This window comes from Necator americanus, chromosome X, assembly GCF_031761385.1.
Source record: "Necator americanus strain Aroian chromosome X, whole genome shotgun sequence".
In the NCBI taxonomy this organism is placed as follows: domain Eukaryota; kingdom Metazoa; phylum Nematoda; class Chromadorea; order Rhabditida; family Ancylostomatidae; genus Necator; species Necator americanus.
In genome coordinates, this window is record NC_087376.1 from 6,203,820 (window position 1) to 6,220,775 (window position 16,956).

Consider the following 16,956-nt stretch of genomic DNA (forward strand, 5'->3'; position numbering starts at 1 on the left):
ATAAAATATCGCAAACCTTCCTGGTTAATTTTTATAGACACTAACTCCTAATTTAAAAAAAAAAACAGAAAAACACATAAATAGCATTTTCAGACTGTGTACTCTCCGAATATCATTGCGGATGTGAAGACAATGCCAACAAAAGCACATGTTATAAATGTTGAGTTGGGATTGTCATTGGATTTATCGTCAGCTCAACGGTATGTATGGGAAAACAACATGGTATCTTATATAGAGCTCGGAAAAATTACAATGAGACCTATGAGAAAACTTATAAAGCGTATGTTTGTTAGGAATTTAATTATTTCTTCGGTTTACCTTCACCTTAGTTAGAATTGCACATTTCTAATTACTGGTACATTTTTCATAATAAATCTTTCCTTTCATTTAGATCTCACTTACTCGAACGAGTTCCACACCTGGATTCGAGAACAACATTTCGAACTGGTTATATCGGAAGGTTTCATGGTTCTTGATTCAATTTTTCACATTTGTGGAATCGAAAAGTATGAGACAATATACGTTTATATGCATATCAAAACCTTCCTGATATTTTATCTTTTATGGATATAGGTATGTAATCACTGCATCCACGCTTCCATTTGAGTATATAATGGATTTCATCGGCGTCCCAAATACTCCAAGTTTTGTTCCAAGTATGACATTATTGTACGATAGTGAATTTTCTCTTCACTACTTATTCTAGTTCTTTATAAATAAAACATTTTTTTTTCAGTGAACAACAAAGGCTTTTCTGTTCCAATGACATACTTTAAAAGGGCGCAAAATTTATTTGAATTAATATTTGTAAAATTAATACTACGATACAGCCTTTTTCCTGAGTTCGAACAGATATTGACGGATAAATTTGGAAATTCATGGACAACACAGGTACGAAAAATTGCCTTTTTTCTCTTTGATTCTTTGAAGTTGATCATTCTTTTTTTTTGTGAGTCAGTTTCTTTACGAAAAGTACTGTGGAAGAAGGCATATTTCATTTTTAGTAGCATACTTTCATGGATGAATTTGCATAGAACGAAAAACTGTAAAATAAAAGGAACAGTGAATTCCGGAATATCGGTAATCCTCCAAGGAATTTCAAAGACGTATTAATTACCATATGAAGTAATTTCAAAAAGATGTCCCTCTGAAAAATATTTGTCTATAAAACTCTAAGTGTGCAGTTAAAAAAAACCTGATTTTGGAAAGATATTGGTCAGGTTGCTTATAAGATTCGGTGATTGCTTAGTACGATGTCGTTCTTAGTATATCCTGAATTTTTCTGGAGTTATTTTTCCATAAAGTGTCGTCCGTATGAACACCTTCTATGAATAAGAGAATAACTTTGATATCTATCCTGAGAACAAGGATGCTCTCATCTTATATGCATCAGAATCATTGATGTGACTCCGCACTATCAGTCAGTCATCCATGCAAAGAGGAATTGAACTTCTGGCGTCAGTTCCCATCATAATAACAATTAAATCCACCAAATGTATTATATGATAAACACTATTTGTATGCGTTTTTGGAAAAATTGCACCTAAAATGATTTCACCATGGATTTCTCATTCGGTTGTACACTTCTTAAACAAACAAATTTTCTGACTTATCACGAGTTTCCACATTATCGGAAACGTCATTAATTTGTAAAACTGGAAAGTTTCATTTTTTTTTCAGAATGGTATTCATGGAAAATAGTAGAGAGTATAGGTCGTATTTTGTTATTTTGAATTGGTAGAAACTGAGTCCACTGCTTTGAAGTATGTACATTCTTCTCTGAAAACGGGTCAAAAACTATAAGTTCAAGGATTCTTTCTATTCAAGGACGGGTATCTTTCTTCTTTTTCTTCCTTATTGCATTCAGGATATATAGCACTCAATATTTACGGCATATAACATATAATATTTAAGATAACTGGGTCTTAATAAAATTTAAGGGAATGTCCACTAAGAGTGTTCATTGTGAAGCCGTCCCCTTTTATGGAAAAGAGGATCTGAACGCTAAGCATCCTTCTCTGTTTTCGTTCATCCCGCTGTGAGCAAATCCGTCCAACCATCTAAAAACTGTACTTAAATGCTTTCGACTGCTTAAAAGTAATGACTAGGATTTCAAGTGAGCGCAATTTTTTGTGCATGTCATGAAAATACGATGTGAGTGCACAGGACAAGTTATAACGACATGCTTTGCAAGGTTTTTTCAAAGGTTTATGAAGAAAATCGAATGTGATTGCACTTACATAGTTCTTTTTCCATAGCAGCACTATCGCTCTCTTTTTTTCTTTCTTTGACATTCCTAGAAAGATTTTGATGGATATTTCAAACGAAGGTGAAAAAGCGAAAGAGATTGAGTTTTGCAATTAAATATTCTGAATTTTAGCTTTGTAAGGTGGTATTTGGCAGAAAGTTCGAAGTCTCTTGAATACACAATTTTTTCCTTAAAGGCATCACCCCACGAATCTGAGGTGGTACGGATTTCAGGTGGAGTATTCGTATTCGTAAACGAGATTAGATTATGCAGAGGAGGGTGATTCCGTCCATTTCTTCCTAATTTCCGTAAAAAACGGCCCGGACGACACGGCTTCGAGCGATCCGGCGCGCTATTTCCTACAACGAATTCGATTGGAGCGCGCCAGCCTTGTGCACCCGCCGCATTTTCTGGACCGTTTCTTACAGCAATTAGGAAGAAAAGGACGGAATCAGCCCCTCTTCATCCAATCTACTATCCCGTATAAGAATACTCCACCGCAAATCCGCACCACTTCAGATTCGAGGGGTGATGCCTTTAACTAATATGTACCGTAATCAAGCAAATTCGTTGTTTTTTCTTGTCCAATTCGTTCGTAAGGTTCAAGTAGGTCACAGTTTCAGTTAGTGAAAGAATCCAAAAATGTAGTGGGTCATCTCAATATCATTTATTTATCCATATCCATATCAGAAAGATTTTTTAAAATCAAGTATCTTGAAAAAAAGGGCAACGAAACACAAAGCGCGCTCACCCTACGTTTGAAACTTGTTTAGTTCAAAATGTTTTCCTAGAAATATTTGGAAAGACGCAATGTTCTTCCTCATATTTTGAGTCTAACAATCGCTTTTTAAAAAGCTCAAAAATTTAAGAATTCAATCCAGCTTGCTTTATAGTACGATTTGATATGCGAAAACTATCGTGTTCCAGAAACAAGCAGACATTCTCTCTTATATTTTTGTGAATAGCGATGAAATGATCGATTTTCCACGAGTCATAACGAGTAAATTTAAATATATAGGTAAGTAAAATCTAGGAAACTTTCTTCTATCTGCTTATGATATTCTATCGTACTCCTTTTTTACATCGAATCCAAATCCAACTATTTTTTAGGTGGATTACGGATGCCTAAACCGAAACCATTGTGTCAGGTGAGTGTTTCAGTATTCAACGCATGAAGTGGAAAAATAGTGAATAAGAGAGAAAAATTATAGAGATATTTATCTCAGCAGCATTTCTTGTCTTTTTATCAGTGATTATTATTGTTTTTATTCTAATCCATTTTTTTTTTGCATTTGTTAACATAGTCGTAAGAAAAAATCATTACTTTATTAATTTGAACAATGTTCAGTTAGAACCGTTAACATGAAATCAGGTGTGACTTCTCATTTCGAACATAACAATCATACTTTTTATTTGAATTGATGCGAAAAAGGACGTTCGTGTCCATGTCTGAGTTTATTGAATGTACATATCTTCTTGTTTATAGGAATGGGACAGGGTGTTTGCGTCCGCAAAACGTGGAATAATCCTTATGTCCTTTGGAACAATGGCTAGAAGTACAGAAATGGGAATTCAACGTCGAGACGCATTTGTGAGAGCTTTTAAGGTAGATTTATTTGCCATTATATAAAAATAGTGAATAAATAGTATAATTAAACAAGGTATATTTATCCACGATGATATAAAAATAAAAAATAATAAATAACAACATGATATAAAAATGGATACACACTTCAATATAAAATCTTTGACATTGGAAGACTTGGATTTTTTTCACTTTTTTTTTTCGAATTGGACTTTTTCCACTTAGGATCTCTTTCGTTTAAAATTTCTACGAGATTTATTACTTTAATAGAGATGATTTTGTAAGTTACCTTTACTGCTTAGGCTTTTCCGGATATTACATTTATTTGGAGATACGAGAACAACAGTGACCATTTCACCGATGCATCCAATATTATTTTATATAACTGGCTACCTCAAGTGGATATGTTAAGTACGTGGAAAATTTTAAAGGTGAATTTCAGTAATCCAGCAATGAACGTTTTCAGATGATGAACGTACCCTCGCATTCATAACTCATGGCGGAATGGGTGGTGTGTTCGAAAGTGCACGTGCAGGTGTGCCGGTGAGTTGCAGTGAAGTGCATAGCTTGGGGCTTTTGAAAACAAGACGGATTGAAAATAAAAACTAGTTGAAAGGTTGGCGGAAAAGTGCATATTGAAGATAGCTCTGGAAATATTTCGAAATTTCCAGCAAATCAATAGTGCGGAAGGATACAGGACACACAGGAAGAGAAATATTCTATGTAAATACTAACCATTATTGGGTCATTCATAAACATTCAAAGTTCGATTTTCAATCCAAGAAAGCGCTTACTAAATTCCTCTACTTGAGCAATTCTGGAATATTTCCTCGAAACTTCTCATCGCCAATCGTGTATTTTGATGTTGGAAGAAGTTTTTTTTTCAGCAAGTAACTTAAAAGAAAACAACGAACTGTAAAACGCATTATTTCACTTTTGAAGGATTTTTTTCGAGGAAAAAAAACTTCTTTCAAATGTTCAGAAAACGAAAACTCAGAATACTTTTTCTATCCTCTCTTAGTCTCCTTTTTTAATTTGCATGAAATTATCAGGTATTTTCTAAATGTTATTGTAGTTGTCTACTAATAATTTATATTAAAGTATTACTAAGAGTACTGTTAAGGTTATAACTATACCGTTGTTTGCCGATCAATTACGGAATGCTCGAATGATGGAATATCGTGGAATGGGAACCGTAATCGATAAGGATGACGTCACCGAGAATCGATTGATCACAGCTATAGAGGAGATCTTGAAACCAAGGTATGACGTTTGGGATTCACATTAAGCCATTTTAGATTTTCTGCAATCCTATATTAAGGAAACTTGGAATCAGTGGATGATGGGATGTTTAGTCACAAAAATTGAAAGGGGGAGGGAAAAGGTTTTTTATTGGACTGAAAAAAAAATTTACAATGGCAAGAAAACTACAAAAACTGGAAGCAAATTTCCCTATCTATTTTTACCGTTGTATGTCTACAAATTCCATAAAAAATTTATGGCGACAGCACATTAAAGATTTCTAGATTTTTTTTTCGTGAAAAAAAAATTTGTACGTATTGTAAATTGGAATTAATTGAGAGAAGAGAGGCTGACTTTTCAATTAATCGATATTTGGAGAGTTTGAAATACTGGTTACTTTATTCTACAAATTATTTACTCTCTATTTATTCTCTAGCTCTTTTGAAATGTTGACCGATAGGAAAGAAACTAAAGATTAAATTGTTCGAAATATCGAGTAATCAAATTTGAAATTTTCTTCCATCTGGTCCAATAATGCATTATTGTGTTCTGAAATAACTCTGTGGAATCCAGGGACGAATAAATTAAGGACAAAGTGTCGCTTGCGTAAATCAATCCGCTTGGGATGCTCCAACTCGTCCACTTCAATTCTGAATCGCTTGAGGTTTACGTATCCCTGTTGGCCTCTACAATCACTTGCTGGCGCCAACCGATGAGTTCTCATCAGATGTGCTGGCGTAATTTTATGGTACAGCGGAGGATTGTCACTCACTAGGGCATCGAAGTCTTTACTGCTGTGTTTTTTATATCCTCGTGAGGAACGTTCTATTCCGCCAATACATCAGCATTTGATTTATTGCACAGCTTGTTTTCATCCGTAAAGGATATGCTCATCTGAATTACCCTGAAAGTGCAGGTTCCCGACTTTGTAGGTTGTTTACGAACCTGTAACTGGCCTATACAATGACTTTCGGGGGCAAGCCGATGTGTTAAGTCAGTGTTTTTATCTTCCCAGACTAGTGTGATACCAATTTATCCAAAACTTTATGGAATTTGTAGAAATTTTACAAAAAAAAACCTAAATTTTATGGAATTTGTAGAAATATAACAGCAGAAATAAAGGATAAAGGACAGAGTTTCTGGTGTTAACCAATCCGCTCGGGATGCGCCCCGCGTTCACTTCAGTTTAGAATCGTTTGAGGTTTACAAACGTCTAACTGGCCTATATAATGGTACTTCCTGGGGCTAGCCGATGGGTCAAGTCAGTATTTTTATCCTCCTAGACAAGTCTGATACCGATTCATCGACCACGGAAGGATGAAAGGCTTGGTGAGTACTAGGGCGGATTCGAACCTCCGATCGATTGTGCGGACACAGCGGAACCTCTTACCGACTGCGCTACACCCATCCTTTTTTTTTCTCGATAAAAAGTAACAAATCAAGAAAACACAATGCTCCTCAGTTAGATGAGAAATGAATTCTACGATCTTTTCGCATCAAAGAATGATGTCTCTGTCAACCTGAAAAAGCACGAATTTAGGGATACTTTCAGTTTTAGTCGCTTCTGTCAGATTTGTCTTGTGAACATAATGGAAACTAAGAGATGTTCCATCCAAATAAATTTGAATGAAATAAATTAATTGCCGTAAGGCGATATATCGCATACATATTTTTCTTATACGAATTTTTTTTTTAAATTATGGCATGGAAAATATTAGTGTAATGGAATGAAAGATTTTCATGAATCTTCAGTCTTAAACTAGCACTCAATAGATTCCGGATCCAGTGCCATTTCATTCGTAAAAGTTCTGTTTCTCACATCGATGTCGTACCGTTTGCTTTCATTTTTTTTTCTCTTCCCAAAGTGTAAGCAAATTCCTCGAAACGAACTCAATCGCTGAGCACTTGGAAATAGACTTGAGATGATGATTCATGTTCAGATTTTTTCGATTGAATTTGTTATAACGTTATTACATATTTAGCAAGTTTAATGAATATATAATTTTGGATAAATATGTTTCAGATATGTACAAGCAGCAAAACGTCTCAGTGAACAATTACGGAACAAACCGTTTTCTCCGGAAGAAGTTTTAATACGTTATGTGGATTATGCGATTCGCTACAACATAAGTGAAACTCTAACAAATATCGCACCTCATCAGTCCTTCATTGAGTATTATATGTTAGACATAATTGTTCCATTTTTAGTAGTATCCCTTTTAGTTGCAATATTAACATTAAGACTTGTTTATTCCATCATTTTTTTGATCCTGAAATTGTTCCCTCGTGTAAATACCATCAAAACCAAACAACAATGAGCGCCGAGTTATCACAGCGACACACCTTTATTCAAACAATGACTGATGGGTGGAGTTTGATTTATGATTTCTTTCACTGTGATATTTGTTCATTATTGAAAGACTTCTTCATAATATTTTATATAATTATTTATGATTTGATCTTGACCATCTTTCATGTTTATCACGCTGTACAGCTTTCTTTATACAGATTATTTCACTCCTAGAAGAGAATCCCTTCAGTGGAATCCTTAATCAAATAAAGTTAAAACAAAACTCTTACGCATTTTTTCCATTTTTTTCCAAGGAACTTTTTTTCACTTCTTCTACGATTTTTTTTCCAAGGGTTTCTAGAGTAGTATTTTTCTGTGTTGAGAATTTCTCAGTGCTCTGAATAAATATAATCATGTGATAATTATCGTGTATAAATATGTAGGTATGAATATTCTGGAAGAAATTTAGCCATAAAAATAAGAGTATTTTTCTTCTGAAAAGGCTAATGTATTCGGCAAGAATTTGTGTCCATAGCTATTTCTAGGATTGGGAATGTATGGGGAAAAAAATGGAGAGAGCGCTGCAGGTGAAAAGACAACAATTGCACTTTGCAATGCGTTCTTCGTCACAGCGTGACACTCGTTGCTCGTTCCATGGATTCATTTTCCAATATCTATTCGTTACTTTTCCTTAATAGTCTTTATCTCTGTTCAAATTCCGAACTTGTACTGAGTCCTCTTAAATCATCAGTTTTTCTTTCGATTATTTCCCAAGCACTTCCCCAAAAATTTGAAATTGAAAACTTTGTTCGTTAAAATAGTCAAGAAAATTGCTACTTTCTCTATCAGAACAATTGTCCACTTAAAATCATCAGGTATCCGGAATAGGGAACAAATTCTTGCTGGGAATATTGGAAAATAAGCATTGCTTTGGGAGAAATTGAAAATTATCTTCTCATTACTCGTATTCTGTATACGTGGATATTTATTTAGGTAAGTAATGATGATATTGAAAGATTCACGTGAATCTTACCATGGTCAAGATTTGCGCGGAATTATAGTGATTATAATTATATTATGCTTTATTAGGATTATTGTTATATTATTATATTATTATATATTATAGAATATATATTACATTATATTATATTATTATTAGGATTATTATATTATTATATTATCATTATATTATTATATTATATTATGAGGATTTGTAGATGAGAAATTATCCTCAAATATCCAATGTTTTTGCACGAAAAAATGTTTAGGCAGGTATATGGTGCCATGCTCAGTTTAAAGAGGTTCCCACACTGACCAGTATAAGAAAATGAACTGATTTTCAAAAAGGACCATAATTTTCTTCGTATATTTCTTCAAGAGGTTTTCTTCGGTCCACTATAAGAACCGAGTCATTTGAAAGCCGGGGTTGTCCATGTATGGATGACATCGAATTGTGGTGCTCCACGGACGGTGACAAATGTCTCCCATTCCATCTGAGATTGTGTGGATTTCTCACGAAAATCGAATAACGAGTGTAATATTTTTTCGTTACATGGATATCTGCAATTGAATTGAAATTGCTTACGATAAATCGGAGAAATTTGGATGGTGATGTCCTCCACGAGCTGTTAAATTTGAAATAAGCCGTAAATGCCGAACAATACTCACAATAAATAAATGCTTACTGACTACTTAAACTAATTTTACTTATTTAATTTTAATGATACTGACCGATAATATGAATCGAAAACTATAAGAAGCTGCATTAAAAATAGTAAACTGTACTGAAATTGATATTTACACGTTCCTCAGAGAACTCGACTCCGTAAAAAAAAACTCCCAGGGAGGTTCAGCTGGTATCTTATAGAGCTAACATCAGACGTATTATTGTTGTGTATCTAATGCGATCCAGACAACACGTTTTCGACGATGGATTTTTCCATAATAGCTAAAATATTGAAAATCAGATCGATTGATTGAATATTGAAGTAAAGATTGCTTGTTCGTTGAGGAAATGACTTCGAATATACCTTAGTTGATGCATTCATGGATTTTATTTTTCATTCTTTTTATTCTTGAAACGATGGATTGGTTTCTTTTTGGATTTTACTGGATTTTATTTTTCAAATAAATGGTTCTTGACGGAAGAAGTACGGCGGCGTTCCCTCAAACCTAAGAATACTATATTAAATTTTATATATAATAATAATAACGAATATATTAAATTTCAGTATCTTTTGATGTTATTTTTGCTAGTGAAAATTGTCAGATGTGTACCAGTAATCTTGTTCTCTGATTCAGTTTGTTTTTTCTCATCCGTCGGGCTTAAAAAAATCTCTCAAAGAGGAGAGTGAGAGCTCCTAAACGATCTCGTCCTTGATGAAATCGGGAACTGGTTGGTGTCATGAGATTGAGTGAATATTTTTACGATGTACTCTAACAATGGTTGGTTTTTAATCATGTTATGACATCTGGATTATTACACTATTTCCTGACACCTGTTACCATCACAAGAATGCTCGTTCCTATTGCGCACTTAGAGCGTCCATATTTTGCATTCCTCAATTTTTCGAACTGATCCCGGATTCATTCACTTCTTCGATTTTCGATATTATTCGACCAGAACTTACTCATATGATAAAAAAAGAGGTATTAATAGCATCAAGGCGAATTTTATGCTCTCTGGTCGCTTTCTGATCGCTCATAGGTTATCAGTAGCGGCAACTGGTGTCCTTATGTCAGGAATAATTCAACGCACACCTTAACACCACGAAGCAAATGCATCAACTGAACATATTGTAAGGCTACCTTAATTCTGAGTCTTTTTTTTTGAGGTTGAACAGAATAACGAAATTGTTACAGCTGACAGCTCTTTTGCGATTTGATTGAGAAATGTACATTTTTTTTGAGACTTTTACTTTTCCATTTTTGCTAGAAATAATTCTAGTCTTACTGTACATGCATACGTGGAAGTTGTCGCCTTAGCAACTCAATTACACAGCTATTGTGACCTCAATCGCTGCGGAAAAGGAACATAAAAACGATAGTTGAACTAAATTGTTACATTTATAGTGCATTCGCTCGTCAATCTATATGCTGTAATAAATTTTTAATGAACAACAACATTTGTCCAACAACTTGGTGATGTTCTCGAAAATTCATGAAAATATTGGTTTAAAAATGAACGGGGAGCGTGAGAAATCGGTTGCTTTGCTGTAATGTTTGATAGGTTTGCAATTGTAAACGATACCAGTTTAGTGTTAAAGGAACATGCAACGAAGATTCACGCAATGTTGCTATCCTGAAGGGAAGAATTGGATTGTTTTGTTGGATTGATAGTGGATTCACAGTAAATCCGATCCGTATCGATATTTTTTTTTCCTCGTTCTCAGACACGTCGAGCTTTCTACGCTTATTGACCCGCATATATTTTCCCCGAATTGAATTCCCTTGCCGTGCTGAACTTTCAGATAGCATTTTCGCCGAAGATAAGAGCGATGACGTAAACAACGGAGAACTATGTATGGAGTATCCAGAATAATCTAATCTAGAAGCTCTTAACTTATTAAAACAGGATCTTATTCAAGTTACTTCAAATTTTGCTCATTTATGTATTTATATGGTGTTTAAATGGGACCAACGATAATTCGTATCGTGAATCTTTACAACTTCTCTGCTTCTGCTTTGGGAATTGTAGGTGAAATTAATTCCAACAAAGTTCTTATTTTAAAATCTTTTTAATATTTTAAAATCTTATTTTAAAATAAAATCAGTAAGCTCCTGCAACAGTAAACATTGTAAACTAGAGTTTGCAAATAATGTTCAAAAAGTAAATAAGCAAATTACTATTTCAATAAATGTAAGCAAAAATAGACAAAGAATACAGTACATAAGTATGCGAGAAGCCCTAACAAGGTGGAAGCATCCTGGAAAATGTATTGAAACAGGCCAGAGGGAAGAACTGTAAAATTGTCGAGGAAGTAGCAATAACTAAGCAAAATATCTTCAATAAAAATCGAACAAGAGATGTTCTTTGGGGTTTTCCGAGGTTAATGAATGAAAGAGTGGGTGAATGCACGAATGATTGACTGGTTAGATGAATGTTCGTGTGTTCGTGTGGATACGTAAATGGATGTGTGGATTAATAAACTGTTTGAGTGATTATCCATGAATTAACTACCAAAAGATTAGTAGCCGGTAAGAGAAATCGACTCTGTTATACTCTTATTATTTTTCTTTTCTTATTTTTCTTATTTTATTCTAATTGTGAATATTCTCTTGTGAATTTAAAAAATTTAGAAAGAAATGCAAAAATGCTAAAAAGAAATGATTGGAACAATTCAGTTCTATTTTTAAAAAATTCCACACAAAACCATCAAGTTCAATTTCCAAATTCCTTTCTGACTTTTCCTCACCAACCTCTGTGAGGTACTTATTTAAAGGTTTCGGCTATACTTCTTGTGTAAAGCTGCTTTCGTGTAACTGATCAATAAACTGACGTTCCTTTCGTTCATGATGACCTCAGTGATGAGGTGAAAACACTCCAGCAACACCGACAGTAGTCCTATTATGAAAAAGTATATGTTTACATTCCTAGACTTTCGCTCAACTCTCTAATCGATGTGTCTTCGGAATACGGTAATCAGGATAGAGCTGCTCTCCTCTTTGATGTCAGATGAGGAGGCGACTACACGGATTATTTACACTGGACGACAATAAAGTTGAGGCTAAGGATAAAAAAAGTAAACGGAATAACCTTAGCCTACTGTATCTATACAGCAAGCGTATTTTTTACCTTTATTTGCTTACAAATTTTGCCTCATTGTCGAATTTTTGATTCTCAGAGTTCTTTCAGTTGATGTATGTACTTGGTGTTCATCCAGGAAAGGTCAACGCAAATACATTAACATGTTTCTTTTTCCGTGGCGTGACTCTAACTTTAGATAACATTTTATTTCATTGCAGTACATTTCAATATCATATTCTCCATGAAACAAGTGCAACATAAATGTTGACATAGCGATATGTACATAAAGGCTATGCCGGGAAAAATGTCCAGATAAAATTGACTTCATATTCCGAAAGGGAGAGATCGAGATCAATGAACACTTTTTCTTCTGAGAAAACGTTTTTCCTTTCTAAGTTATCAATGGGTGACTTTATATCGATATAACGAAACATTGTGAAATTTCTGGAAAAATTGTGTCGTTAATTTTTTATTTATAAGGAATAAGCTCTGGTAATAGCCGCTATCTTGTTCGGGATTTTGGGCGGTTCTCTTTCTATTTTTTCTCTGACCGTAATCTAACGAAGAATAAGAATGAGCAATGCCGAAATGGACAGCAGGAGGCGTAGCTTATTTTCGAGAGGCGAGAGACGGAAATTAGTTGGCCGACCCTATAAAATGCTGGATTGGTCGTGGATAGCTGCAGCGGTCCCAGCTGGAGTGATGAGTGAAGCAATCGCAGTCGACCGACCGTTCAACGACTATTCTCTTCTTTCAATTACGTTTACATAACAAATGAGAAGAATTCTCACTAATCTCTTTTTTTTTTCTTTATTGAATAGGAAATATGTAGTCACCGCTCTTTCATTCACTCATCCCTCTTTTCATTTATTCGTCTATTCATCCATTCCTCATTCATCCACCACATCGAAGTTCTCACGTAAAGTGGCTGAATCGTATCGGAGGTTCCGCATCATACCTCGTGGAAACCCGATGTGTTTACCAACGTTTCCACTGTAATGTTTAATTCATATTCGTATTGTATGGAAATAGTACGAAAAGATCAGGAAATCAGAGATCGTACACTTCTGTCGACGGTGTCTCATGGGTGTGAATGTGTTAAGGATGGTGGTGGTGTCGGTCTCGGAATAGTCTCGTCTAGAACTCCATGATCTCCGCTCCAACGATAATGCCTTTCGATGGCATTGTGATCACTCGTCGTCTACGTCTCTATAATTTGCATAAACTCTTCACTAAAAGTGATCTTTGCGCAATAGCAGATACGTATAAAAGAGCGTGTCAACGAAGAAATGCTGACTGACGCTGTGGTGCTGGAGTGTTTGACCCGATAGTGGTCATCGCTTTCATTTTGTTCTAACATCTCTTACTGGTGCATAACTTTTTTTTTCTCACATCCTTAATTTTTCCTAGGAATTACCAACTCATTTTTTGACAACTGACATTTTCTGACTTTTCTGAGAAATTTTTCCGTCTATTTCTCCTCTCTTCGAGGAATTACTACTTTAGAAAATTTTAAAATTTTGTGTGTTGACAATTATATCATAATTGTCATCCTAAAAATTAAAACTATGGATAATGGAGCGGAATCAGCAAGTAGAGAAATGGCTCCATAAAAATCCCTTTGTTTTCAATTACTGTATAGAACAAAGTAATCAAAAATGGAACTAGCACCAGTATGGGTGAGACATGGGACTACAGAAGAAAAATGGATCACTGTTTGCTTTCGATTACGGTACCTTAACTAGTATTTTAATTGTAATAATTAGTAGAATTTTAAGAAGAAAAAGACGTGTTGAAGTCGTTCCTCACTGGTTAACCTTATAACTATTGTAAGATGTGAAGTTTGTTAAGGAAAAATAATTCTTGTCTACAAAAAATTTCAACGAAAACATCGAACATGCAAGAATTCCATATTTCATCTATCAAAGTACATTCAGTGTAAACCGGAAAAAATCGCATTCTTCTACAAAACCATTGTTATGAAACAAATTTTTTTTTACAGCGCTAATCAATAGTTATTGTTATATTTAATATATTTTTCAATCAGAGCGAAAATGTCGAGTGTAACTCATTGAAAAGAGCAAATCTTTGACGCCCATAGAGCTAATTCTAAGAGATTAATGTGCTAAATACTACATGCATACTGTAATTAAATGTCAACGACATCTAGCACGAAAAGATTACGTTAATTGACGTGTCGACAATAATTGTACGATTTTCCGAACAGGTGCTCTCATCCAATAAGGATGTCTTTTTTTTCCTGTAGATCCTACATACATGGAATATTTCGAATAATCCATCGTCATACTGTAACATTCACCCAGAAAATAGATAATGTAGAAAATTGCTGCAATTCCATAGGAGTTTTTTGTAAACTTTAAACCGGAATATTTCCACCTGTATGGATTACTACCGTATTATTAAAGAAAAGGATCAATACAATTGAAAGGAATTCGTAGTCGAAACGTGTTTACTGCGATTCAGGTGTTCCTCTTCGATCCACTAATAATTAATGTTAGTGTTTAACAATGCGTTACTTTTTTTTTCAAAGGAAAAAAAAACATATCGAATCCAGAATACTTACATCCATTAGGATCTATTCAGTAGATTGCAGGGTGAAACAAATATTAATTACAAATTGTAAATTATAAAATATACAATATAGAATAATATTTCTCTACGAGAAGAGTAGCAAAAGTTCCTGGATTTTATCCTTTTATTTTGTGTAAGACGAACTTTTACCATGTGTATCCATGAAAATATGTATGTAGATAGATAATTACGATTTGGATTCGTTAATTGTGAACATGTCTTTTTGCTGAAAAGTAAAGAGTTTTCTAGCAAAAACATTCTATTTGCTTTGAGAACATTTTATGTGGTAATAGGCGAGTGCCTAAAATGACTTTCCTCACTTAGAAACTCTTTAAAAACACGAACTCAATTCGTTTTACATCCCAGCCAGTTCGAATATGTGGAAAATAATCGCAAAATCAAAAGTTCGTCAGTAAACGTTCACTTATTGAGTTTTTATCTTTTCGATTATCTCTGGATTGTATCGCGATGAGATATCAGGCGATGTTTGCAATATCAGCATACTAATTAATCATTAAGTTAGTTCAGTTGCTTCCCTCAGCGATTCCTCACATACCGCCTCGTTCTTTGTTCCACTATCTATTTTTCGCTACTCTACGCTATCATTTCCTCACATTTACGCTCTATTCAGAGATGCATAGTAATTAAGGATTGAGGACAAATCCATTAAGGCTGATTTGTTCCATCTGAGATGAACAGCAACATTCCAACAAATACATGTATGCACTCAAACAAAAATATTGTTAACTACCTATTTTTTTTCTATATTATTTACTTCCTATAAAAATAGTCAATTATTTTTCGTAAATAAATGTTTTTCCAGGTAGAACTGTAGAACAATCTTTTCTCCTTGTCATTGTTGTACTTATTATATTTCCATCCTGAAGAAATTATAAACAAGTGAGCTTCTCCTAAATTAATGAAATTTTCAATGAACTCCATTTTTTCATCCCTCTACTTCTTTCAAACATTATCTACTATCTTGAATCTATTATTCTGGATTTCTATTAACACTGAAATAATAGATTCGTGAAAGAAATGCTCGATTATTATCATGAACACAGATGTCGCTGCAAATTTGCAAAGAATTTTTTGCAACCGCACATCTGTTTTCATAAAATCCACGAAATCAATATAATAATTTCATGGCTCAACATGCAAAGATTGAAAAACCGACGAGAACATTCTATGAACGACTAGGATCGAGAGAGAGACAATTTTCAAGCTGCAGAAATTATGATCGGATAGGATTTCGTTGCTTTTTCGAAGAAAATCCTAGAAGGATGGGAAAATCATTAACACGGAGTCTGTGAAATGAGCGAACAGAAATAATAGCAAGTTTCTAGAAAAAAAAAGTTCTTGAAAGGATAAATAATCCAGAATAGCACCGCCATACTTTTCACTTTTCATACGTATTTTCTCTCCATTCACTTTTCATACGTATTTTCCTTTCAATGTACATTGAATACGTATGAAAAGTCTCCTTTGTGGAGGTTTTTTTTTCTTTTTAAAAATTCATTGTTGTTAACAATGAACACATAGATGCATTGAATGTCGAAGAAATAGAAAAAAAACTCCTGAGCATAGGAAGAACTATGAGAGGGAAAGTGCATGAAATACGAGACAAAATACACTTCGATTGCAAAATTGAAGCCACATCCAGCTTCCTTTTTTCCATACTTTACGAAATTTGCATACATTTTGCTTCAAAATAACACAACTTGGGAACAACAGCAGCAATTTTTAATTGTATACTGCTGAAAATCTAAAAACTAAAGTGCTATTTACTAAGGAGAAGCTTTCGTAATAAAATTATAATTTTCCTTTCTCTCACATCTTTGAGCATTAATTTAAGCTAAAAAATGTTTATATAGATTTGATTTTACAAGAACTACAAGTGTTTTGCTTTCATAAAATTTGAAAACGGGGCAAGTTTAAAAATTAAATTTAAAAATCAAATTTAGTCTTGCAACTGGAGTTCACAAGTAGTATATGTAAATACGTCGTATCGAGCGCATACAAAATAATGTATTTACTAAATATTTGTAGCTTATATATAGATATTTTCGATATTTTCTATATTTTTACTACAAAAAAAATTATTGCTTGACTTATTGAATTAATCGGTAAGACCAAGTAAGTATGTGAAGTTACAATTAATATTTATGATTTCGAAAATTTATCTTTCATCTCAAAAAGTTAAGATTTTCGAAATTTTTTGACAATTTGATTCCTTTTTTTAGTTCAAAATT

At 33.9% G+C, this 16,956-nt stretch overlaps 1 protein-coding gene across 2 annotated transcripts in view; it reads left to right on the top strand.

Moving 5' to 3' along the window:
• RB195_021619 (uncharacterized protein) overlaps positions 1-16,956 on the top strand; it is a gene marked incomplete at both ends in the record, with an annotated part of 28,008 nt that overhangs the window by 4,430 nt on the left and 6,622 nt on the right. Inside the window, 9 exons of one of the 2 annotated variants that reach the window (XM_064208460.1) lie at positions 94-200; positions 831-891; positions 3,176-3,266; positions 3,359-3,396; positions 3,735-3,854; positions 4,136-4,244; positions 4,300-4,376; positions 4,957-5,096; positions 7,099-7,205. In XM_064208460.1, coding sequence (XP_064064341.1) covers positions 94-200; positions 831-891; positions 3,176-3,266; positions 3,359-3,396; positions 3,735-3,854; positions 4,136-4,244; positions 4,300-4,376; positions 4,957-5,096; positions 7,099-7,205 — 850 coding nt within the window. Of the gene's footprint in view, positions 1-93; positions 223-830; positions 892-3,175; positions 3,267-3,358; positions 3,397-3,734; positions 3,855-4,135; positions 4,245-4,299; positions 4,377-4,956; positions 5,097-7,098; positions 7,249-16,956 lie in introns of both variants that reach the window. The other variant, XM_064208461.1, reaches the window with a different exon arrangement.